Source organism: Lissotriton helveticus, chromosome 3_1, assembly GCF_964261635.1.
Source record: "Lissotriton helveticus chromosome 3_1, aLisHel1.1, whole genome shotgun sequence".
In the NCBI taxonomy this organism is placed as follows: domain Eukaryota; kingdom Metazoa; phylum Chordata; class Amphibia; order Caudata; family Salamandridae; genus Lissotriton; species Lissotriton helveticus.
The window spans coordinates 1943797604-1943823373 of NC_136061.1; the positions used below are offsets into that span (position 1 = coordinate 1943797604).

A 25770-nucleotide genomic window follows, 5' to 3' on the forward strand; every position below is an offset into this window, starting at 1 on the left:
AGTATGCATCCTGAATCTCTAGGGAAATCAGATACTCTCCTACCTCCTGAAGCATAACCACCCAAAAGGAAAATGCTACTTACCAGTATGCATCTGTTCTTGGCATGTAGAGATGCAGATCCACACACTATGCATAGATCGCCATCTGGTGTTGGGCTCGGATGTTTGCTCTTGTTTTTGTCTTGGAAATGTCTTTGGAAGTCACAAGATAGGTGACTTCTCCTTTGGATGATAGTGCGCATGGGCATCGGCTCCATCTTCAGATTGTTTTTTCGCCAGCAGGGAAATGACGAAGTTTTGTGAGAAACAGAAAAGATGCCCATGTATGCTGTATCTAAGTAAGATAATACTGGAACAGATAAAGGTAGCTGGGGAGGTGGGTGGGCGTGTGTGGATCTGCAGCTTTTCATGGCAAGGAACAGATGCATACTGGTAAGTAGCATTTTCTGTTCGAGGCATATGAGCTGCAGATCAGACACTATGCAAAGTTTGTATAGCAGTACCCATCCTTAGCGGCGACCACCAGTATCTGTTGCAGTAGTTTGAAATAGTGTTTTGAGTACAGCTTGGCTTACAGTAGCTTGTTGCCTTGTTTGCACATCTGCACAATAGTGCTTTGTGAATTTGTGCGGTGTAGACCATGTAGCTGCTTTGCAGATGTAATCTAAGGGAATGTTCCCTAGAAATGCCATTGAAGCCCCTATCTTGCGGGTAGAGTGGGCTTTAGGAGCAATAGATAACGTTTTGCCTTGTGATAGCAAATTTGTATGAGTTTAACAATCCACCTTGCAATTCCAGATTTTGATATGGAGTTGCCTTTATGTGGTGGTGAGAAGGACACTAAAAGTTGTTTTGTTTTACGAAAAGGTTTCGTTCTTTCAATGTAATAAAGGAGTGCTCTTTTTATGTCTAGAGTATGAAGAGCTCTTTCTGCAACTGTTTGTGGTTGCGAGAAGAACACTGGCAACTCCACAGACTGATTGAGGTGAAAGGGAGATAACCTTAGCGAGGAATTTTGGATTGGTTTTGAGAATCACGTTGTTATGATGGAGTTGTAAAAATGGTTCTTGAATAGTGAGTGCTTGTAGCTCACTGACTCTTCTAATGGAAGTAATAGCCACCAGGAAAGCGACTCTCCATGTAAGAAACTGTAATTCACATCTATGCAGAGGTTTGAATGGAGGGCCCATCAGTCTAGTGAAAACAATGTTCAAATTCCACACTGGTGAGGGTGGTACCCTGGGAGGAATTATTCTTTTGAGACCTTCCATAAATGCGTTGATGGCAGGTACTCTGGATATTTATAAGTGCTGCCTATTCTGTAAGTAGGATGCTGTGGCAGCTAGGTGCAACCTAATAGATTTGTATGCTAGGTTAGACTTTTGAAGATGTAATAGATAACATATGATTTGTTGAATAGACACATCTAGTGGATTGATGTTGTTGTTACAGTATATCACAAATCTTTTCCACTTGGCTGCATAGCAGGCTCTATTGGTGGGGATTCTAGCTTCTCTGATAACGTTCATACAGTCAGGGGGAAGGTTAAGGTAACCAAATTCTAAGACTGCAGGAGCCAGACCTCTAGGTTGAGCTGTGCTGGGTCCAGGTGTCTGATCTCTACATGGGTCTGGGAAAGAGACGTGGGGAGAGGTGTAGTTTTTGGTGTGGAACTACTGGTAGTTCCAGCAATGTTGTGTACCACGGTTGTCTGGCCCATGTTGGAGCAACTAGGATAGGTGTGAGTGTTGCTGCAGTTTGCGCACCACCAGCGGAATGAGTGGGAGAGGCGGAAAAGCGTCCGCAAATCTGCCTGACCAATTCATCCATATCGCATTGCCTTTGGACAGTGGGTGTGGATATCTGCCGGTGAAGCTTGGGCATTTGGAGTTTTCGTGTGTGGCGAAGAGATCTATCTTTGGTTGTCCCCACATTTGGAAAAATGGTTGAAGAACTTGCGGATGAAGTTCCCACTCGTGAATCTGTTGCGTTTGACGACTTAACAGATCTGCTATATTGTTCTGGACTCCTGGAACATGTTGGGCGAGTAGAAAAAAGTTCTGGGGAATAGCCCATCTCCATATGCTTTGTGCTAGTTGGGAGAGCTGTAGGGAGTGTGTCCCGCCTTGTTTCTGTATGTAGTACATTGCTGTCATGTTGTCGGTGCGGACTAGGACAGCGTTGCCTGATACTTATTTCTGGAATGACTTTAATGCTAGAAATATAGCTAGTAACTCCAGGTGATTGATGTGGAGTAACCTTTGTTGAGGCGTCCACTTACCCTGTGTGGTGTGATATAGTAGATGTGCTCCCTAGCCGGAGAGCAATGTGTCCGCTGTTAGTACAATCTGTGGAACGGGCTCGATGAACGGTCGCCCCTTGGAAAGGTTTTGGGTGTTCCACCATTGTAAAGAACGATGTGTGTGGCCGTCCCCCAACACCAGATGCACAAGTTACTACTTGTGTAACGATATATCTGTAAGAGACATTAGTTAGTATTAGATTCCTTACCTTAGAATATCCCCAGGCGTCAGACTGGATCCGGAAATTTTTGCGTAGCAGTACCCTTGCGCGTCGGTAGGCGTCGTCTGCGGCTCCGCGTCCGTCATCGGCGTCGTGGGCGCCGTGATAACGTCGTCGGAGTACTTAGACGCCGCCTCCGCATGCTGACGTCAGTTCTTAGACACAGCTTTTCCGCGCCAGAAACGCAGAGCCATGTTAAAAACCAACACTGGTGCCATTGAAACTAGGGCCCTGAAAGGGGACAACCCTAACCCTAGATATTGGTTCGCAGAACGGGGAGGATGGGTGGGTCGGTAAGGAATCTAATACTAACTAATGTCTCTTACAGATATATCGTTACACAAGTAGTAACTTGTGCATCTGAAAGAGACACGTTAGTATTAGATTCCTTACCTTAGAATAGATACCCCAGCAATACCAACCCCGGTGGTAGGTCTGCGAACCAATAATCACACCAGAAAGTCCTGGAGGATGGAACGGCCAAAGAAGCCATCCCTCCGGACTTGGCTGTCCAGGCAGTAATGTCTTGCAAACGTGTGCAGCGATGCCCACGTAGCTGCCTGACAGATGTCTTGTAAGGGCACACCCCTGCCCAGGGCAGTGGTAGCCGCCGTCGCTCGGGTAGAATGAGCCCGCAGCCCAACCGGGGGCTCCCTCCTAGCCAAGGAGTAGCATGCCTGGATACACAGGATGATCCACCGGGAGATGGTCCTCTTGTGCACCGATTTCCCCTTCTTCGCGCCCACGTAACCAACAAAGAGTTGGTCATCCACCCGGAACTGGCGTGTGCGATCCAAGTAGAATGAGAGCGCACATTTTGGGTCCAGACGGTGGAGCCGCTCGTCCTCTTTAGAGGGATGCGGTGGCGGGAAGAAGGTTGGCAAGGTGATAGACTGCCCGATGTGGAAGGCCGTGACAACCTTGGGCAGGAAAGAAGGTTTGGTACGCAGCACCACTTTGTCCGGATGGACAGAAAGGAAAGGTGGAGTACAAGAAAGGGCCTGGAGCTCACTCACTCTCCTGGCAGAGGTGATGGCAACCAGGAAAGCAGTCTTCAGAGTTAGAAGGCATAGAGGACAATTGTGAAGTGGCTCAAAGGGAGCGCACATCAGAAATGTAAGAACCAGGTTCAAGTCCCACTGAGGCATTACAAACGGGACAGGAGGAAACGTGTGTGTGATGCCTTTAAGAAATCTATTTACAATAGGGGACTTGAACAAAGAAGGTTGATCAGGCAGCCTGAGAAAGGCTGAAAGGGCAGAAAGGTAGCCCTTGATAGTGCCCAGAGCAGAGCCCTGCTGGGCAAGAGAGAGAAGGAAGAGAAGGACCTCAGAAAGAGGGGCATTGAGGGGATCCACAGCATTTGCTGTGCACCATGCCACAAATCTGTTCCACCTGCAGGCGTATACCGACTTTGTGGAGGGACGCCTGGCTGCCAGAATGATGTTACAAACTTCAGGAGGCAAGTCAAATGGCCTCAACTGTCGCCGCTCAATCTCCAAGCATGGAGGTGGAGACTGGACAGGTTCGGGTGGAGGACCGTCCCCTGCTGCTGCGACAGAAGGTCCTCCTGAAGAGGCAGACGAACCGGGGGATCGACTGACATACTGAGTAGCTCTGGATACCAGTACCTTCTCGCCCAGTCCGGAGCCACAAGGATGACTTGGGCCCGGTCGCGCTTGATCTTCTTCAGCACTCTGGGCTGAAGTGGTATAGGCGGAAAGGCGCACAACAGACCGCAACTCCACTCGCGGCGAAAAGTGTCTCCGAGCGAGTGCCGCCTTGGAAATTCCAACGCGCAGAACTGATGACATTGCGCGTTCTCTTCGGTGGCAAATAGATCTAACCAAGGCTCTCCCCATCGCTGAAAGAGGCCTTGCGCCACGTCCGAGTTCAGACGCCATTCGTGATCCATCATGCACCGACGGCTGAGCTCGTCCGCCCTGGCGTTCAGAGAACCTGCCAGGTGTTGAGCCACCAGGGTCACGCCCTGGCGTTCCAGCCATTCCCAAAGGCGAAGAGCCTCTTGACAAAGGATCCACGACCCCACCCCGCCTTGTTTGTTGCAGTACCACATGGCGGTGGTGTTGTCCGTGAACACCTGCACTACACTCCCCCGGACAGAGGGGAGGAATGCCTTCAGTGCCAGACGAATCGCCCAGAGCTCCAACAGGTTGATGTGGAGCCGGGACTCCGCCGGAGACCAGAGGCCTCTGATCTCCGCCTCTCCCATGTGGCCTCCCCAGTTCTGGAGGGACGCGTCCGTCACAACTACGTGCTCCGGTTGGGGAAGGGAGCGGGATCTGCCGCTGACCCAATCGCGGTCCGTAAGCCACCACTGCAGCTGTCTCGCAGTGCCCTCCGAGATCAGGACGTGGTCGGATAGGTTGCCCTGATGCTGGGCCCACTGAAACTTCAGGTCCCACTGCAGAGCCCGCATCCGCCACCTGGCGCGATGCACCAGTAGGATGCAGGAGGACATCAGCCCCAGAAGCCGCAGCGTCAACCTGACCGAAACCCGGGATAACGGCTGAAAGATGGGAATCAGAGCCTGAATATCCCGGACCCGCTGTTGGGGTGGATAAACCCGAAACCGCGCCGAGTCCAGAACCGCTCCGATGAAGAGGAGCTTCTGAGAGGGGCACAGGTGTGACTTCGGCACATTGAGGGAGAACCCCAGCTGGTGCAGGAGGTCTGCCGTAGTCTGGAGGTGGCTGACGACTGTCTGGGGCGAGCCCGCCTTCAACAACCAGTCGTCGAGGTAGGGGAAGACTGAAACCCCTAACCTGCGCAGATGAGCTGCGACCACCGCCATCACCTTTGTGAACACCCGTGGGGCGCTGGCAAGGCCGAAGGGGAGCACGGTAAACTGAAAGTGCTCGTGGCCAACCATGAACCGCAGGTAGCGCCGGTGGGCAGACAGGACGGGGATATGAAAGTAAGCATCCTGCAAGTCCAACGCTACCATCCAGTCTCCTGGATCCAGGGCAGCTAGGACCTGAGCCAGTGTCAGCATCTTGAACTTCTCCTTCCGGAGGAAGCCGTTGACGTTCCTTAGGTCCAAGATAGGGCGTAGGCCCCCTTTGCCCTTCGTGGGTACCAGAAAGTAGTGGGAGTAGCAACCACACCCTACTTCTGGCCCAGGAACGCGCTCGATGGCCCCCTTGGCCAAGAGGGCCGTAACTTCCTCCTGCAGAAGTCGCAAATGATCCCCCGATACACAGTGGTTCTGCGGTGGCATGGCTGGAGGAGCCGCCTCGAAGGGGAGGGAGTAGCCCCTTCAGACGATTTGCAGCAACCACCTGTCCGATGTGACAGTGCGCCAGTGGAGGTGGTGATGGCGAACCCTGCCCCCCACTGGCGTCACATGGGCCTGAAAGCACGGACTAGGAGGGTTTTGAGGCGGATGCTGCGGGGTTAGGTGTGGACTGACTTCGCCGTTGCCCCCGACGGCGGTTCCCACGGCCGCCACCGCGTTGGGTATTGCCCTGTGGAGCGTGGCTGGCGGCGCGTGTGGGCGCACCCCTTCCGTGGCCACGAAAGGAGTGAAAGGCAGCCGATTGCTGGCGCTGGCCCGAGAGGCCCAAGGACTTGGCCGTAGCCCTGGAGTCCTTAAAGCGCTCAAGCGCATGGTCTGCCTTGTCGCCAAAGAGGCGACGGCCATCGAACGGCATGTCCATGAGTGTGTTCTGGACATCTGCCGAAAAGTTGGCGGATCTCAGCCAGGCGTGGCGTCTGACCGCCACCGTCGTTGCCATCGCTCTACCTAGCGAGTCGGTGGTATCCAGCCCACACCTGATGGAATACTTGGCTGCATCCCGGCCCTCCACAAGGGATTGGCCCAGTTTGGCCCGTACCTCCAACGGACACTCTGGCAGCACCTCCGCGACCTTATCCCACACAGAGTGGGTGTAACATCCCAAGAGGCAGGCGGTGTTGGAAGACCGCAGGCCCAGACTAAGGGATGAGAAGATCTTCTTCCCATACTGGTCATACCTCTTAGATTCCCTGTCTGGCGGGGCCGACGGGAATGCGGTCTGGGAATTGGAGGCCTGGATGACCAGGCTCTCGGGGGTAGGGTGGGAGGACAGGAAACATGGGTCGCCCGGGGCTGGGCGGTGGCATCTGGCCACGTTCCTATCTACGGGCGAACCCGTAGCGGGCTTGGACCAAGTGCCCAGAAGAATGTCGGTCAAGGCCTCATTAAAGGGCAGCAGAGGCTCGGCCGAGCTTGACTGCGGTTTAAGGACCTCAGTGAGGAGGTTAGTCCTCACGGCCGCGACGGGGAGCTCAAGGCCCAAGGCCTTGGCAGCCCTCATCAGCACCACACTATATGTTGCCCCCTCCTCTGAAGCCGCGGTAGGAGGGGAGACAAAGCCAGTGTCCGGCGAAGTGTCCAGACCACTGGCATCCCCAAGGTCACCTGTCCAGTCCTCATGAGACTGACACTCCCTGGTCAGAGGGTCCTCAGACCCCTCCCAGTCCTCTTCATCACCCATCTCCTGAAACTCAGGGTTCTCAACTAATGGGGCCTGTCCATAAAAGTGAAACTCACCAAACGACGTCTGGAGCGGCGCCCATCGGGGCCGTCCCAGCGCCTGAACAGGAACGAATGTGGAACCGGGGACGGCGCCGCCCGAGGACGGCGCCGGAGGCGACATCGGAGGGTCCGACGCCGGGGAGGTCGTAAGGTCCACCGGCGACGAACCAGATCCCGAAGGAGGTCGGGCCCGAAGGCGCCGGAACAACTGAACCCCTCGGCGCCGGGCCCGAAGGCGCCGGCGGCGTCGGGATAACGGGAACCTGCGGCGCCGGGCCCGAAGGCGTCGGCGGCGTCGGGGTCAAAGCACCCGACGGCGTCGGGGCAGATCCCCCCGACCCGCTAGGGGACCCAGACGGGTCCGCTGGGCCCGAAGGCGCCGCGGAGCCCGTCGGAGGAGAGAGTTTCCTCATGGCCATGAGGAAGCGCTCGATCTCCTCCTGCGACGCGTGAAGCCCAGGGACCGTAGGGTATGGGGCTGGACGCGGCGCCTGCGACTCCGTCGGAGCCGCGTGGGTGGTGTCACCCAAACCTCCGGCCGCATTGCGCGAGCGTCGGGGGGAGTCCGAAGAGCGATGACGCCGCTTGGACTTCTTGTGCCACTTACCGGACGACGACTCCGACCCGGAGGAGTGCGCCTACTCTCGGAACTTTGGTGGCTCCGAGCCCGCGACCTGTCCCTCGACCTCCCATGGGATCGGGACCTCTCGCGGCGCGGGACTGACTACCGGAGTTCGAGCCACCTGCGGGACCGCTCCCGCCTGGCTTTCGAAGAGAGGGCCCAGCAGTCGGAGCAGGCCGTGTCGTCGTGGTCGACGCCGAGACAAGATAAACACATGCGTGACCGACATCAGGCGGTCGCAATCATCGCAGTGCTTAAAGCCGGGCATCCCTACGGCACCGTCGGAGTCGAAAGACTTCGAGAACAATCAAAAGTGATCAAAAAGTTAGTCAAACAATGACTAGGGTTACTGCTTTTTCCAGATCTGCGCTTGCTGGCGCGGAAAAAAGAAGAACTGACGTCAGCACGCGGAGGCGGCGTCTAAGTACTCTGATGACGTCATCACGGCGCCCACGATGCCGAGGACGGACGCGGAGCCGCAGACGACGCCTACCGACGCGCAAGGGTACTGCTACGCAAAAATTTCCGGATCCAGTCTGACGCCTGGGGATATTCTAAGGTAAGGAATCTAATACTAACGTGTCTCTTTCAGATCTGTAAGCTGACCTTAAGCCTGGTTCCACTGAAGTGCTAAGCACTCCTGTGGAAGACGCATCTGGAGTCTTGCATGAGGTACAATAAATATGCAAGAGGCCATCATCCTTATTAACTGCATGAATACTCGAGCTGGAAGAGAGTGTTGCGGTTGAAATTTTGTCATGAGGCTTTGCATGCTTGCTATCCTGGGAGGACTGGGATACGCAAGTGCTTTTGAAGTGTTAATTGTGGCACCGAGGTGCTGTTGTACGTGGGACGGTTGTAGGTGAGACTTTGCAAGGTTTATGGTAAATCCTAAGTCATGTAGTTGTTGGATTGTAGCGTAAGTGTGATGTACACACTGGCTGTATTAGTTGGCTTTTATGAGGTATGGGAAGATGTGAATTTGCTGTCTTCCTAGGTGAGCTGCAACCACCGCCAGACATTTGGTGAACACTCTGGGTGCTGTGGTGACTCCGAATGGTAGTACCTTGAATTGGTAATGCTGACCATCCACTACAAATCGGAGATATTTCTTGTGAAAGGTGTGAATGGGAATATGGAAGTAGGCGTCCTTGAGATCTAAAGTGGCAAGGAAGTGGCCTTGTGAGAGAAGAGGAAGGAATTGTTGAAACGTGACCATGTGAAAATGGTCCGAGTGTATGTATAGATTTAGGGGTCTGAGGTCTAGGATAGGTCTTAGAGATCCGTCCTTTTTCGGGATGAGGAAGTACAGGGAGTAAACCCCTGTGTTCTGTCGATGAAAGGGGACTGGTTATATTGCATTTTATGTAGGAGGGAGATTGCCTCCTGTTTTAGTAGTGATAAATGTTCCAGTGAAATTGGGCGCAGCCTGGGAAGTATGTTGTGGGGGGTAGAGGTGAGTTCTAGACAGTAACCTGTTTGAACAATTTGTCTCACCCAGCTGTCTGTGGTGATGGTGTTCCAGACAGGAAGGAACTGTAGCAATCTTCCCCCGACCGGAGTGGAATAGTCCGAGGTGAGGGAAGTCATTGGGTAGGGGTGGAGGCAGAGCGGGTATTGTTGGTCTTGCCAATACCTTTGTTATTATTGCCTCTGTAACCACCTCTTTCATAACCTCTGGTAAATGTGGTCTGGGTGGGAGCCTTGTAAGAGGTGGAGGGGTTGTCAGAGTAGGAGCCTCTGGAGGTGCCTTTGTAAAAGGAGTAACGAAAAGAACATCTGGGAGCTTGCGATTACAAGGCTCCCATTGATTTAGCTGTGTCACATTTTCTCGAGGGATGAATCCACAGAAGGTCCGAACAAGTGTTTTTCGTCAAATGGTTGGTTAAGGATGGCAGTTTGTACTTCAGGTTTAAAAACTGAAATGCGTAGCCAAGCATGTCTACGCAGAAGGACACTTGTGTTGATAGCCCTGGAGGCGGTGTCTGCTACGTCTAGAGGGCAACGGATGGAGGTGTTTGTAATTAGCTTACCCTCCTGTATGAGGTAATTGGCCTTGGTTTTATATTTGTCCGGACAGTGTTGCAATAGAGTCTCCAGCTTGCCGTAGTTTGCTCTATCATACCTAGCTAACAGAGCTTGAGAGTTGGTGATACGCCATATGTTAGCTGCTTGTGACGCTGTGTGTATACCAGAAGCGTCCAAGAGTTTAGACTCTTTATCGGGAGGTGGAGCGTCCCCTGATGTTTGTGAGTAAGCCCTTTTTCTGGCGTTGGAGAATACTAAGGAGTCCAAGGGTATGTGGCCCTTAATGTATGCTGGGTCTGTTGGGGAGGCATTATATTTTTTCTCTATTCTGGGATTAATAACCCTAGCCCTACCTGGATCTTTAAACACTTCCTGTGCATGTTTGATTTCTCCTTTGAGCATAAGTAGAATGGAGGTGGACTTTTGTGAAATATCAACAGTATCCATTAAAAAATTCTCTTCCACCGGGTCCGTGTGTAAGTCAACCCCGTGGTATTGTGCAGCTCTGTGAACGAGCTGGCTGAAACACATAGAATCCTCTGGAGGGGAAGGTCTAGAGGGGTAGATGTCATCTTGAGGTACATTAGGCACATCTGGTGTGTTGTAATCGTCCCAGGGGTCTGGGGTAGAAGGTGAATTACGGTGTCCTAGTGGCTCATCATGTGCACCTTCCCCTGTGTCATCAGAGGTCTCATCATCGTCCAGTGGTTGAGGAGATGGTGTAGGAGAGTGGTGTGGTGGAGAAGGAGTTGGAGGAGGAGATGGAGAAGGGATCCTGAGAGGAGATGTAGCAATGTCTCTCTTTTTGGGTGATGGAGCTGGTATAGGCGTGTCCAGTGGTATCTTGTTAGGATTGAGAGTCAGTTGACCAGTCTTAGGGTCTTTTAGAAGAGTTTTTTGGGCGGGATCTGGTTTGAAAAGCTCTTCTGTTGGAGGTTGGTCTTTCGGCGCCGATTTTTTCAGTTCTGAATGCTTGTGCGGCAGCGACTCAGGAACGGTTTTGTGTTCTTTATGTTTGTAACCGTGATGTTTTACAGCCTCTGTAGGAGTCTGTGGAACCGGTTGTTTTTTCGGCTCCAAGGTCTTATTCGCTGCGAAGGTTAAGAGTTTGTAGTCTTCGGTAGCCGTTTTTTGCTCTGTTCCGTTGTTGTTTTCGGAGTTGAGGTACTGGTGCCGGTAGGCTTTGGAGCCGAGTGCAGAGCAGGGGCAGTAGTCGGCACCGAGGAGGAAGATGATGGCTTCTTTTTAGGTGTCGGGGTTTCGGCACCGACAGCAGGCTGACTCGAGCTTGAGTGGCCTGAAGGCTTAGTTGTTGGCTTCTTTGCCGGGCCCGGAGGCGGGGCATGAGAAGTCCTGTCTCGGTGTGCACCTGGGCCCGAAGGTGAAGGTGTGACCGAAGCCTTTTTTGGTGTTGGGGGTCGGGGTAGACGTCAGTACTTACGACCCGCTGCCCACGAGTGATGTCTTCGACGTCTGAGTCATCGGCTTCGTCGGCGCTGACGAGGGCATGTTCGACCCGCTCCAGCTCTGGTACATCAACGCCCTCTTGGAAGATGTCGTCGGGAATGGAGGTCGACGAGCGAGCCATGTTTCCTTGAGCTCGATGATCTGAAATAGTCTTCTTGGAGTGGAAGGAGGCACAAACTGGACAGTTTCTGGCCTCGAGCTCTGGTGAAAGGCAGAGGTTTCACACCTCATGAAGATCTGTTTGTGGGAACTTTGACCCACATTGAGGACACTTTTTAAATGGGGTCCATTCCATGAGCCAGATGTAATGGCCTAAGTAGGCCCGAAGGCCTTCGTCGACAACCGGAATAGAAGACTTAGAACTTGGAGAGATGCGCGTCGATTAGGGATCACGATCGAAACAATATCGGAGAAAGGGGTGAAGGATTACGCGTTGAAAGTTGAATCTGTAACAGCACCGAACTGGAGCGCGATAAACACAACCGCGCCCCATGTCTTCGGTCCAGGGAAGAAATGGCTTGGCAGTTCGGGCGAGACTATTCCCATGAGGCACAGGGTCAGCCTGATTTGCATATGGCCATGTCTGCACAGGGGTGGCGGAGTGAGCTAAAGAATAATGATGGATTAAACCCAGATCAGTTGACTGGGGTGAGTGCTTGCAATGTTCAACACTCCGTCCATCATCCCCTTTGGTTTTGCTTTGTTCGCCCTAAGTTGGAAGATTATGCCCAGACATGGATCCCTTGCTCACTTTGCCACTGGATTCAAGCTAGCCTCGCTGATGAAGGCTGATTAGCCAGAAAGCGGTTCCAGGATGCTGGTTTCCGGTCCAGGGAAGACATGGCTTGGCAGTTCAGGCTGGACTGTTCTCATGAGGCACAGGGTCAGACTGATTTGCATATGGCGGAGTGAGCTAAAGAATGATGATGGATTAAACCCAGATCAGTTGACTGGGGGTGATTACTTGGAATGTTCAACACTCCGTCCATCAGCCCCTTTGGTTTTGCTTAGTGTGTGATCTGCAGCTCATATGCCTCGAACAGGCAGTTTCTTACAAATCTGTTGAGTTGTGTGAGGCCAATAATTGGTCTCCATTAGCCCATCGTCTTTTTATCAAGAAAAATCTGAAATAGAATCCCTAGTTTGTCTGGCACCTGGGGACTTTTTTATTGCTTACTTTAGAAGAAGAGGAGACTTCCTGTTGCAGCGCTTTCAGATGGAGATGATAGGCCCTCTTGTGTGGAAAAGCAGGTGGTCTTTGTGCAAACTATCTGTTCAAAAAATTTGCCACACCCATTGCTCAGTTAATTTGAATTCCCAAGTGGGGGTAAACAGGAACATGCTCCCCCCACCGTCTGTAGTGCAGATTAAAGGGGAGGCAAATGCGAGTCAAGCCCTTTTATGGTTGTCTTTGGAGCATGACTGAAAAGAGCTCCTTTTTCAACCTGATGATCTTCGGTACCCCTGGCTTGGGTTGTATTTGGAGATGTAACCTTTTTCACAGCTGGACTGACGCTGGGAGTAGTATGGTCATAGTATAGTCGACCTTGACCTCCATACTAATTAAATCCTTCCCTCTAGGCTTAGGATTTATGTGAGCCATGAAAAGTGATTGAGCCAGGACGAAAATGATCTTGCTGTATCTGTATCCATCTTGAGACCTGGCACAATTTCATCCACATGCTTGTCAAAGAGGGTGAAACCATTAAAAGGCATATCAATAATTTTTTTATGGACCTCAGGATGGAAGTCTGTAGATGTGAGCCAGCCTTGTCTTCTAACACAGCTGCCCTCGAAGCTCCAAATCCCTGCATCTGAAACATCCATAGCTGCATTAATGATGCCTGCCGATGTAAACTCTCCTTCTTTGAGGATTGATTTAAAAGCTTCTTTTTTACCCTCTGTGATGAGACTGAGTAGTGGTGCAATATCATGCCACATCTGGTGATTCAACATTGCGAGAGCAGTGGTAGCCTTAATAGATGCCGCTACCATATAGCTAATTTTGCAGCCCAAATTATCAATGTGTCTACTATCTCTGTCTGGACGGAAAGATGCTGGGGATGCAATTACAGAGAATGGCTTTGGACAGACAGCAAAACAAGCTAGGGCTGCACCTGGGGCTCTATACTTTTTCCCCCAGTCATGGCATTAATGCTAGAACTGTAGCAGGCGTTTTCATTAGCTTTAAGCATTTTCACCAGTCGAAATCAAGAACAGGTATGGTTTTACAGGTTATCTTGGCTAGTCCTTAAAATCATAAAGGAAACATTTCTGTTCCACTGAAGTCATTGGCAAATTAAACTTTCTGCAGCACTCTCTCTCTCTATGAAATTGGGCTATATCGTCAGACCGAGCTGGTGGATTGGACAGGTTGCTATCCTCTTTGGGTAGGATGTGCTACCTACATCATTCCCTGGAGAAAGTTCACCTTCTTCCTCATCCACATCTCAATACATAGAATTAACTGAAATGTTGTCATCCATGTCTTCAGGAGTATGTGGGACTAGAAGTCTGTTGACAGGTCTGGGAGATGGTTCCTTAGGAGGTGAGAGAGGTGGTGGCAGCTAAGGAAGCTTAGATGGTAAAGGAGGATGTAAAGGAGCTGGTAGGATTGGTACAGTGGGTATTGCGGAATGTGGAGGCTGACCTACAGGGGAGGTATGGTGGCAACCGTTGAACAGTCTTTCATTTGCTGTAGTGTAGACAGAAAAGCTAAAGGCACCTGCAAACCTTCTGTCTCTCTATTGTATCTAGAAGGTACATAGGAACGTGGATTATTTGCAGCAAAGTCCTGTTATTAAACATATTCATGGTAAGGCTATATATAACATCCCCAAAATCTGGGACATCCAATTGCATTGGACTGTATGCGGTTTCAGATTCCAGTTAGCGGATATTCTCTTCCAATTCAGAATCCAGCATTTATGAATGTAAAGTTGCTGGCACGTTTATAGGAGAAAAGGTAGGCACAGTCAAGAATGTTGTCGACTAACTATATATAGTCGCTAGAAAAAGAACCATGTCGTTACAATTACATCACACTCCCGATAGGAATAGCATTTTTGAATAATCTTAACTGGTGCTGTTTGATGAAACTCCACAAAACATTCCTTATGTTTACTTCATCCACATTCGCTCAATCCTGAATGGTTCCATGAAGATCCATTAAAAGTTATATAGGCTATTACTCATCAGATCTAGAGAAAATGATACTTGATGGATTTTCACCAACACTAAAACAAACTTCAGCTATTATTGTAAAAAGCCATGTAACTAGGGGGGTCAAAAGAGGTAATCAATTATATGACTACCCTTGACAGTTAGGCTGCCATCTTTAAATTGCCATGTCTGTCAACCAAAAACTGTAAAAAAGAAAAAAAAAAAGAAAAAAGAATCTGATTGGGCTAGGGAAAATGTTTTTCCTTGGTCCTTAAGATCATGAGAAGCTGGGTTGGGGGTGGAGCCTGGGTACAAGGTCAGGCCATAGGTGTGAGCCTGTGTTCGGAGATCTGTGGCCTATGAACATGTATATCTGATTCAGTGGTTCAAGTCCAAGTGACTGAAGTGAACATGTTTTGAACTTTTTGCCCAAGTCTAAGAGTTGAATTCCTCTTTTTTCCAGGCCTCAGTTTCCAGAGATTAGAACATTCTAAACAGTAGAGACAACTTTTTTTGTTTTTCCAGGAAGTACTGGCACAATTCTCTATAGTCTATGGAGAAGATGTTGGCGTTTCTTAAATTAAAATGCTTTGTCAATATTTCCACTATTGAATGAAACTTCTGATAATGGTTGAATAATTTACTACCTCCAAATCCATGAAAATACCCATGTCTACCGTTGGTGTCAGAGTTGTAGCTGGAGGACTAGGAAACATCAGATTTAAAACAAAGTAAAAAAAATAGCCCTTGCTTTTTGCCTTGCCTAGTTATGTGTAGTATAAATGAACTCAGAGCCTCAGGCCAATGAAAACCAGTGGATTTTTTTAATCACCACTTCAAACACCCTTTGTAAATGGAAAAGCAAAGAACTAAAGAATGTGTTACATGACTGTTGCTGAGTGATAGCTGTGTAGGTGCTTGTGCTTGGTTTGGTCCCTTCCGCAGCACACTGCTGTCTCCTTAATGATGTGTTTAATTCAAAATGAATGAAAGCATGTTCTTCACCTCTATGATGTGCCTTGCACATCAGTAGATACAAGACTGACATTGTGATATGGTCTCCTTAAAGGACAATCCTCATTCTCCGTAGAGGCTTGATTTCTCTGGATCCTCAACAAACTGATTGACTCACGAAATGCCTGTAACCCCCTCCCCTCGTGTTGCATGTAAGTTGGTTAGAAACTTGACTTACGCAAGGAAATTTGTATTCATTGGAGTTTAATCCCACTAATCGATTTGTCTTATTGTATTTGTTCAAGGGTACTGACTATATCTATTCATTGCTTGGAGTCTTGCTTTTACTGTGCTTATATTGCATTCTATATTGATTAACCTATGGTAATATACTGTTCCTGCTTTACTTAAGTATCCCTATCATTGATATGTTGCCACTGTTCATATCCATATAAATATGCTCCATGTAATTGCTCTGATGCTCTTAGGCCTTGGACACAGTATACAAGGAAAAAAAAAATACTTCAAATAGGAGGTAATTAAACAGAGTTCAGGTCGTCAGGAATCAATGAACTTGTGACATGGGACAGGTAGAGTTGCATAACCAAATTTTACTGTGGCAGCGGTACAGGGAGATTGAGTAAGGACCTGTGTTATTAAGACTACATGCTCAGTTGCTGAGAATATCTAAACCAAAAGGTGGGTCTGTCACTATTAGGTGATAGTTCAGCTGGCTAACACCACCACTGTGTACTAATTTTCAATTACCTGCATTTCACTTGTGGCTGGCAAGGGTTCTGCAGTACCTTCAAATGTTGGAGACCCCCATGAATGGTATCAGAGCAGAGCCTTTATTAGCTTTGAAATTAAAGTTAGAATCTCTTAGTACTTTTGGGGTTCTCTGGTACTCCGGACCCCTTAAGAGTCAAATTAAAATTATTCCCAACTTAAGTGAAAAGGAAAATGCTACTTACCAGTATGAATCTGTTCTTGGCATGTAGGGCTGCAGAACCACACACTGTTGCTTTAGGTCACCATCTGGTGGTGGGCCCGGATGAATATACTTTGTTGTTGTCTTGGAAGAGTCTTTGTCTGCTAGGTGACTCCTCCCTTAGACCGTAGTGCGCATGGGCATCGACTCCATCCTCAGATCGTTTTCGGCAAATGATGGAGTTGTATCAGTACAGATAAGGATTACCATGTATTGTGTATCTAAATAAGATAATACTGAAACAGATATAGGTAGCCGGGGAGGCGGGTGGGCGTGTGTGGTTCTGCAGCCCTACATGTCAAGAACACATGCATACTGGTAAGTAGCATTTTCCGTTCGAGGCATATGGGCTGCAGACCACACACTGTTGCATAGATTGCACGGCAGTTTCTCCCTTAGCGACTGTCACCCACATCTGTTGCAGTAGTTTGAAATAATGTTTTAAGTACAGCCTGGCCCACACTTGCTTGTTGTTTTGCCTGCACATCTACACAGTAGTGTTTTGTAAATGTGTGCGTAGTAGACCATGTAGCTGCTTTGAAGATATCATCTAATGGTATATTTCCTAAGAATGCCATAGATGCTCCTAACTTACGTGTAAAATGAGCTCTAGGAGGAATGGATAGAGTGTGTTTTGCTTTTTGGTAACAAATTCAAATACACTTAACAATCCATCTAGCAATGCCTGATTTAGAAATAGGATTGCCTTTATGTGGAGGTGAAAAGGACACAAACAGTTGTTTAGTCTTACGAAAACTTTTTGTCCTATCGATGTAGTATAGAATTGCTCTTTTTACATCTAATGTGTGTAGAGCTCTTTCCGCAACCGTTTGCAGTTGTGGAAAAAATACTGGCAACTCAATTGATTGGTTGATATGGAATGGTGAAATGACCTTTGGCAGAAACTTAGGATTTGTTTTGAGAACCACTTTATTATGATGAAGTTGTATAAATGGTTCTTGAATTGTTAATGCCTGGATCTCACTTACTCTTCTGAGTGAGGTAACTGCTACTAAAAAAGCAACTTCCCATGTAAGAAACTGTAACTCACACTTATGCAATGGTTTAAAGGGTGGACCCATACGTCTTGTGAGAACAATATTTAAATTCCATACTGGAGAAGGTGGTATTCTGGGAGGAATTATTCTTTTAAGCCCTTCCATAAATGCTTTGATTACAGGTACTCTAAACAATGACAAATGTTGTCTGTTTTGGAGATATGCCGCTATAGCAGCAAGATGTAATCTGATTGAGGAGTACGCTAAATTAGATCTTTGTAGCTGTAAGAGATAGCATATGATGTTCTGTATGCATAATCTCTCTATGGTTCTGTGTTAGTAGATGTGGGGAGAGTTTTAGTTTGTGATGTGGTACTACAGAGAGCTGTAGTAGCGTTGTGTACCATGGTTGTCTGGCCCACGTTGGTGCTATGAGAATCAACGTGAGAGAATGTTGCCGTAGTTTGCGTACCACTAATGGAATTAGTAGGAGAGGTGGAAAAGCGTACGCAAATTTATTTGACCAGTTCATCCATACCGCATTGCCTCTGGATAATGGGTGTGGGTATCTGGCGGCGAAGCTTGGGCATTTGTGGTTGTGGTGTGTGGCAAACAGATCTATCTCTGGTTGTCCCCACTGTTGAAAAAATGGCTGAAGAACTTGAGGATGAAGCTCCCATTCGTGTATCTGTCGTCTCTGACGACTTAACAGATCTGCTAATTGATTGTGAACTCCTGGTAGATGTTCTGCTAACAGAAAAATTATTTTGAGGGATGGCCCATCTCCAAATGCTCTACGCCAGCCTGGAGAGCTGTAGGGAGTGTGTCCCTCCTTGCTTTTGAATGTAATACATTGCTGTCATATTGTCGGTCCGGACTAGTACAGCTTTGTTTGATATGTAATGTTGGAACGATTTTAGAGCTTGAAAGATTGCTAGTAACTCCAGATAATTTATGTGGATTACTTTTTGTTTAATTGTCCACGTGCCTTGCACTGCGTGACTTTGTAAATGCGCTCCCCATCCTGTGAGAGAGACGTCTGTGGTCAGTATGATTTGTGTAACAGGTTCTATAAACGGCCGGCCCTTGGAAAGGTTTTTGGTGTTTCATCATTGCAGAGAGCAATGCGTCCGGTCGTCTACCACCACCAGATCTGTTATTTCTTGTTGAGCCTGATTCCACTAAACTGCTAAGCATTCTTGTATGGGACGCATTTTTTGTCTTGCGTATGGTATGGTACTATAAATATGCAAGATGCCATCATTCCTATTAGCTGCATGTAGTGAGTGTTGTGGCTGGAATGTTTTGATGAGATTCTGTATAGCTTGTATTCTTGCTAAATTGGGGTACGCTATTGCCTTGGAAGTATCTATTGTGGCACCTAAATACTGCTGAGATAGGGATGGTTGTAGATGTGACATCTTTTGATTTACTGTAAACCCCAACTTGTGCAGCAGGCAAATTGTCTGATGCGTGTGCTGTACACATTGGTTGTATGGCTTGGATTTTATTAGCCAGTCGTCGAGATATGGGAATATCTGAATGTTGTCCCTTCTTAAGTGTGCTGCTACTACTGCTAGACACTTTGTGAGCACTCGAGGTGCTGTTGTTACTCCGAAGGGGAGCACCTTGAATTGGTAGTGCTGACCTTCTAGTACGAACCTTAGGTACTTTCTGTGAGTCTGATGAATAGGAACGTGGAAGTAGGCGTCCTTGAGGTCTAATGTGGCAAGGAAGTCGCCTTTCTCTAGTAATGGTAGAACCTGTTGTAATGTGACCATATGAAATGGTCTGAATGTATGTACATGTTTAGGGGTCGTAGATCTAGAATTGGTCTGAGAGACCCATCCTTTTTGCGACTGAGAAAATAAAGGGAGTAAACCCCTGTGTTCTTTTGGTACTGGTTCTATTGCATTCTTTTGCAGTAGTGATTCCACCTCTTGTCTTAATAGTAAGAGGTGTTCCTGTGACATGGGACGTTGTTTTGGTGGTATTGTTCGAGGGTTGGACGTGAGCTCCAGGCAATAACCTGACTGAATTATTTGTCTCACCCACCTGTCTGTAGTGATGGAGTTCCAGACAGGTAGGAACTGTTGTAATCTTCCCCCGACCGGAGTAGAATGGTCTGGGGGGATGGAAGGGAAGTCACTGTTGGGAGTAGAGTGTTACGATTGTTGTTGCCTCTGCCCTTATTGTTGTTCCCTCCTCTATAGTATCCCTTACTGGACGAGTTCTGGTTGGGCGGTTTGAAAGTAGAGGAGGTGTTGTTAGTTTGGAAACCCTTAGAGGCGCCCCTATATGAGGAGCGACGAAAGGAAGGTCTATGGGCTTGCGTTTGTAAAGCTCCCGTTGATTTTGCCGTATCGGTATCTTTTTTCATTTTTTCGAGTGCACTGTCTACATTTGGACAAAAAGATGTTGTTGGTCAAATGGCTGGTTTAATATACTGGCTTGTACCTCTGGTTTGAAACCAGAAATTCGTAGCCATGCATGTCTGCGCAACAGTATCCCTGTATTTACTGCTCTAGATGCTGTGTCTGCAGTGTCTAGCGCGCATCTTATGGAGGTATTTGTTATAACCTTGCCCTCTTGTATCAAGTCAGCAGCCCTAGCCTTATATTGTTCTGGCAGGTGTTGCATGAGTGACTCTAACTCATCATAATGAGCTCTGTCATATCTTGCTAACAGAGCGTGAGTGTTAGCAATCCTCCATATATTAGCAGCTTGTGAGAGTGTGCGTTTCCTTGACACATCTAAAAGCTTAGATTCTTTGCCAGGGGGTGGAGCATCCCCTGGTTGCGAGTTGGCGCTTTTCGTCACATTTGACACTACCAGTGAGTCTAGTGGCAATTGTCCCTTAATATATGCTGGATGAGAGGGAGCCTCTTTGTATTTCATTTCCAGTCTGGGGTTAATTACCCTGGCCCTGACTGGGTCTTTAAATATTTCTGGTGCGTGTCTTACCACTCCACTAAGTATTGGAAGTGTTGTTGTGGTTTTATGTGACATAAACAGTGTATCCATAAGAACGTCTTCTTCTATTGGATCTGTATGCAAATCTACTCCATGGAAAGTAGCTGCTCTATGGGTGAGTTGTGTGAACCCAATGGTGTCATCTGGTGGAGATGGCCTAGACGGGTATGCCTCATCTTGTGGTAGATCTTGTGCATCTGGTGCATTGTAATCTTCCCATGGGTCACCTGATGGCCCAGCCATATCATCTGGGTCATTAATATAATCTATTTGATGATAACTCTCTTGTGAGTGTGTATCCCCATAATCCTCATCCTGTGGTATCAGGCTATGTGTGCTAGCTGGTGAGTGTACAGGAGAAATATCTGCTGGTATTTCTACTTCTGGTGAAGGAAGTCTTATACTGGAAGTTTAAACATGCTTCTTTGGAGGAATAGGTGATGGTTTAGAACATTCCATTTTCCTCTTTTCAGGAACTGTGTACACATGCCCAGTCTTTGGATGAATTTTTAGAGTCTTTTGCCTTACATCAGGTTGGAACAGCTCTTCTACTGGTACATCTTTTTTCGTCGTCGATTTTTCTTGTTTGGAGCCGACAGATTTAGGTTTCACAGTGTCCATTGTCTTTGGAACGGGTCTTGGTTTCGGTTTCCGAAGACTTTTCTTGCTTTTTCTTTGGATCTGTGCTTTTTGGATCCGAAGTTTTTGTTGCCGAGTGTTTAGACTCGTCTGCCTTCGGTGCCGAAGTGTGTTTCAGTATGGAAACTGCTTTTGGGTCCGCTTTTTTAGTTACCGGAGCCGTTTTTGTTTCGGTAACTTTGGGAACTTCTTTCAGTGCCGAACTCGGTTTCGGAACCTCTTTCGGTGCCAAACTTGGTCTTGGTTCGGTATCGATGGGTGTTTCGGTGCCGGTGTTGACTTCGGCTTAAGAACTTTCTGCTTTCCGGGACTGACAGACTGACTCGAGCACGAGTCGACTGGAGGCTTTTTAATACTCTTCGCTGCCAAGCCTGAAGGCGGGGCGTTGGAAGGTTTCGATTGGTGTGCACCCGGACCCGAAGATGGGGGTGGAACCGAAGCCTGTCCCGGTATGGGGGGGTGAACAGGGTCGACGCTCTTACTCACGACCTGTTGACCAGCTGGAAGAAGATCATCTTCGGATCCACCCTCTGCTCCGTAAGCGGACTCTTCTGCTTTGGAAGCAACGTCTTCTTGCTGTTCTTCGACGTCTACCTCGATCGGCGACTCGTCGATCATGAGGTCTGGTGTCGACGACGATGACTGCACCATAGCTCTTCGAGCTCGACGGTCCCTGATTGTTTTCTTGGACCGGAACGAAGCGCAGGCCTCACAGTCTCGACTCTCATGCTTTGGAGACAAGCACAGGTTGCAAACCTCATGAAGGTCAGTGTGTGGGAACTTGTGTCCACACTGAGGGCACTTCTTGAACGGTGTTGTTTCCATGAGCCAAAGGCCCAATGGCGAAGTTGAGCCCAACGGCCCTGACGAGCGCTGGAATGGAGAAGTGGATCCTGTTTTCGATGCGGGCGACTGGAATCAGTGTCGAAGACAATATAAATATTTTAGATTGATTTATGGATTCGAAAAGAGATCGGTAAAGGGACCGAACGATGAACACATCCGAGCCCGATGGCGGAAAAAAACAATCTGAGGATGGAGTCGATGCCCATGCGCACTACGGCCTAAGGGAGGAGTCACCTAGCAGTAAGACTCTTCCAAGACAACAACAAAGTGTAATCATCCGGGCCCACCACCAGATGGTGATCTAATGCAACAGTGTGTGGTCTGCAGCCCATATGCCTCGAACTGATACTTTCATAACATAGTCTGGAAAGTAGAAAAGTACTAGTACAGGAGGTTGTGGGGTCAGAAAAACAAAACTGACCATTTACTTTTCTTCTCCTCCTCATACTGATCAAGCGAGGAAGAACCTACAGTGGTACCAAAGGTGCCACTTTTCCACCTTGTGAGGAACTCCTAAATATGACAGCCACAATTGTGACTTTTGGGCAATCGAAAGGATGACCACAAGAATCTATTTTTTTTTACCAGCCAAATGGAAAAAGAACAGTTAGACCTGTTGGAGAATTATAATGGACAGACGTGAGAGTATCTACATAAAAACTGAGCTGGCAGAGCCAGAGAGTAGACACAACCAACAAGGCTCTGGATCCTAGCCCTTAAAAAGATATGCAGTAGTGTAAATGGATGTGTACTGAATATGTAGAACTTAAGGAACTGTGACATAACAATATGCCAGTATTTGCATAATTTCAAAATTGTGCCTAGTTATACGTTTTATCATCTCCCAACTTACCTCCATAGCATAGTTTTCAAAGACACTGACACCACTGGAGCTGCTAGAGGTCACCAGCTCAGATTTAGAAGGCAGCGGGCACTTTGATGGAGTACCTATAAATTAAAATGAATATGTTTTTTAGACATCGGGCCTTACTTTGTGCCATGAAAGAAATTGCCACTGCAAACAATGCAATAGGATTCTTAAAATGAGAAAGTTTCTGAATAATAATAATGCATTCTTCTGAAGCTATCCATGTGTATGACCACCTCCCTTTTAACTTCTCCACTCTCTATAAAAGCCCCACAAAAACAATCCTGTGGTACACTTTGAATCAGGAATAGGTATAAGGGAGGTCTGTACTGAGTTATTAAGGAGCTGGGTTTTTGAAATATCAATTTCCACCATATTACTATCCTTGGAAGCAATTGTATTGTTATGTGGTCCTGAGAAAGGTGGTTGGTTTATTTTCATGCCCACACCAAAACGTGCGTTTACTGTTTTTGGAAAAGTGTACCCAGCCCACAACATCTCAACGGTCACAATTCCAATCTGTTTTTCTGTTGTTGTGTGTCTAAAGTATGTGTAGTATGCTGGGATTTGTTATGAATGTTGTGTATGGGAGTTTATTATTCTAGATCCATCTAAGAGGAAGTGGGCTGTAATGTGGCGAGGTATCTGTTTTTATAGAAATTATAAAAATATATTTCTCATTGTGATATAATGGTTGTGTCACAGCACATGGAAGGAATTGTACATGTAGACTCTCTAATTATATGTAATTTGAGATTAATGCTAAACCAAAGGGGATGATGGACGGTGTGTTGAACATTGCAAGCACCCCCCCTCTGTCACAGATCTGGGATGAATTCATCATCATTCTTTAGCTCACTTGGGAGGGTATGCCCAGGCGTGGTCCCCTGCTCACTTTGCCACTGGATTCAAGCTAGCCTGGCTGAAGAGGGGTGTACCCTGAAACCGGTCCCAGGATGCTTGTTTCTTGTTCAGGGAAGACCTAGCTTGGCAGTTCGGGCTGGACTGTTCCCACGAGGCACAGGATCAAGACTGATTTGCATATAGCTGGATCTGAATTGAGGTGGCAAAGTGAGCTAAAGGACGATGATGGATTCAACCCAGATCTGTGACTGGGGGCAAGTGTCTGAAAAGTTTCAGCGCTCCTTCCATCATCTCCTTGTGTTTGCTTTGAACTTTTTCTATGGATTTTTTTTGTAGTAGAGTAGAAACTTCCTGATGCAAAAGTGGCAGATGGGGAACAGTTGGCTTCACAGGCGGGATGTACTTTGGGGGTGGTGGGGCAAGAAAACATAGTGCATAACCATTCATTAGTATATTTAGCACCCACAGATCGTTTGTTATTTCCCGCAAATCTCTTTTACATGTCCGGAGATACTTCCTCCCACTGGAGTGGGTGACGGAGGAAGTGAGCCCTCATTGCTTGCCGGTGTTCTTGGCAGTTGAGGAAGACCGTCGGGACGTTCCTTTACCTCTAGAAGGGCGACATCCCTGATAGTGAGGTTTGTTCTGATGGTACTGCCTTTAGGACCATTGAGGAGTTTAAACCCTCTGATGGAAAGCTCTACGATCGTAAGGCCTGTACCGACGTCTGAACATTTTCTTTTTCTCCAAATCGACAGCTTTGAGAGTGTCTAGTTCAGACTTCATCCAGGCCATCTCCTCATCAGTGTGAGAGCCGAACAAAGAATTTACGGTGAAAGGAAGATTCAGGATGCGTTGTTGAGCCTCCGGTTTAATGCTGTAAGCCGCAGCCAGTAGGATCTAGCGCATACCCCATGCAAATATGAATGAGCAGCTAAGGATGCCCCATCCGCAGCCCAACAGATCATTTAGTTGGCCACGAGGGGCCCTTTCTGGAGAATCTCTTCAAAATCTTGACGGTCTTTTTTGGGTAGCTTTTCTTTGTAGCCTTTCAGAGAGTCCCACAACGCTCTATCATAACGGCCCAACAGAGCTGATTCACTGGAAACTTTTAAAAATGCTGCTGCAGAGCCACAAACCTTTCTCCCCCAGGAGTCCTGGGCTCTGCTCTCTTTGTCCGGAGGGACTGTGGAACATGAAGCCACTGCATAGGAGCTCTTAGCAGCCGCAATTAGCACTGAATCTTGTGGAGCATCTGACCTGAGAAACAGGGGATCTTGTTCTGCTGGTTTATACTTCTTTAAGATCCTCGCTGGGCCGTTTTGACTGTCGCAGGAGTAAGGCAAACATCCATGACAGGTTGCAGAAGGCCAGGAACTAATGGCAGCAAAGGTGTTGATACCGCCCTCTGATGCAGAATATCAAAAATAACAGACAAAGAGGTCTGAGGTGTAGACATCTCTATACTCAACTTTTGTGCCCCTCTGGAAAGGACAACATGAAAGGTGTTAATGTCAACAGGTGAGACTCTGGAGGGCTGTCCGTAAGAGTTGGAGAATAATCCCTCTTGGAGGAATGGGTTGAGAAAGAAGACCAGGAGGGTGATCCCCTGTTCGAGTGAGCATAGAACCCTTGCTGATCAGAGCGGGGCTAATTAATGCCAGGTCGCTGGTCAAGAATGCTGCCGATATCTTTGAACTTTTGGCGGAGAAACACTTCGATCTTTTTTTTATCACAGAGACCTGGTTAAATGACTCGTGTGCCCCGGTGGTGGAGTTAGCTATTCAACGGGGCTTTAAAATCACGAGGGCGGACCGCCCACTCGGTAGAGGAGGCGGCGTCGCCGTGATCTACAGGGACCCTTGGGTCTTCTCCCGTGAGCCCCAAGACGAGCTGGGGGATGCGGAGGTGCTCCATTTCTCCCTTGTGCTCAACTCACACTTCACCTTAGGAGGTACACTGGTGTATCGGTCTCCGGGATATGTTGGGAATTTTGTGGGGGCACTGGAAGAGGTCATAATTCCGCGGGCTTTGAGATTCTCAAGGTATCTCCTTCTGGGGGACTTTAACATCCATGTTGATGTCTCAGACTCCATTGAGGCCACCCGGCTAGGTGAAGCCTTATCTATGGCCCACCTCAAACAATGGGTTGACTCTCCAACCCATGTGCGGGGCCACCTCCTAGACCTGGTCTGCTCTTATTTCGATATTGTCATGGCCCGCTCTGAGAGCGTGACATGGTCGGATCATGAGTTGATCAGGTTCTCCTGGTCTCTGGATAGAGCCATGGAGACT

The 25770-nt window shown here is 48.1% G+C and overlaps 1 protein-coding gene across 5 annotated transcripts in view; it reads right to left on the minus strand.

The window, feature by feature from the left end:
• DENND4A (DENN domain containing 4A) overlaps positions 1-25770 on the minus strand; it is a 587116-nt gene that overhangs the window by 108962 nt on the left and 452384 nt on the right. For all 5 annotated transcript variants that reach the window (XM_078683021.1, XM_078683023.1, XM_078683019.1 and 2 more), the window contains one exon: positions 22597-22691. In XM_078683021.1, coding sequence (XP_078539147.1) covers positions 22597-22691 — 95 coding nt within the window. The remainder of the gene's footprint in view (positions 1-22596; positions 22692-25770) is intronic.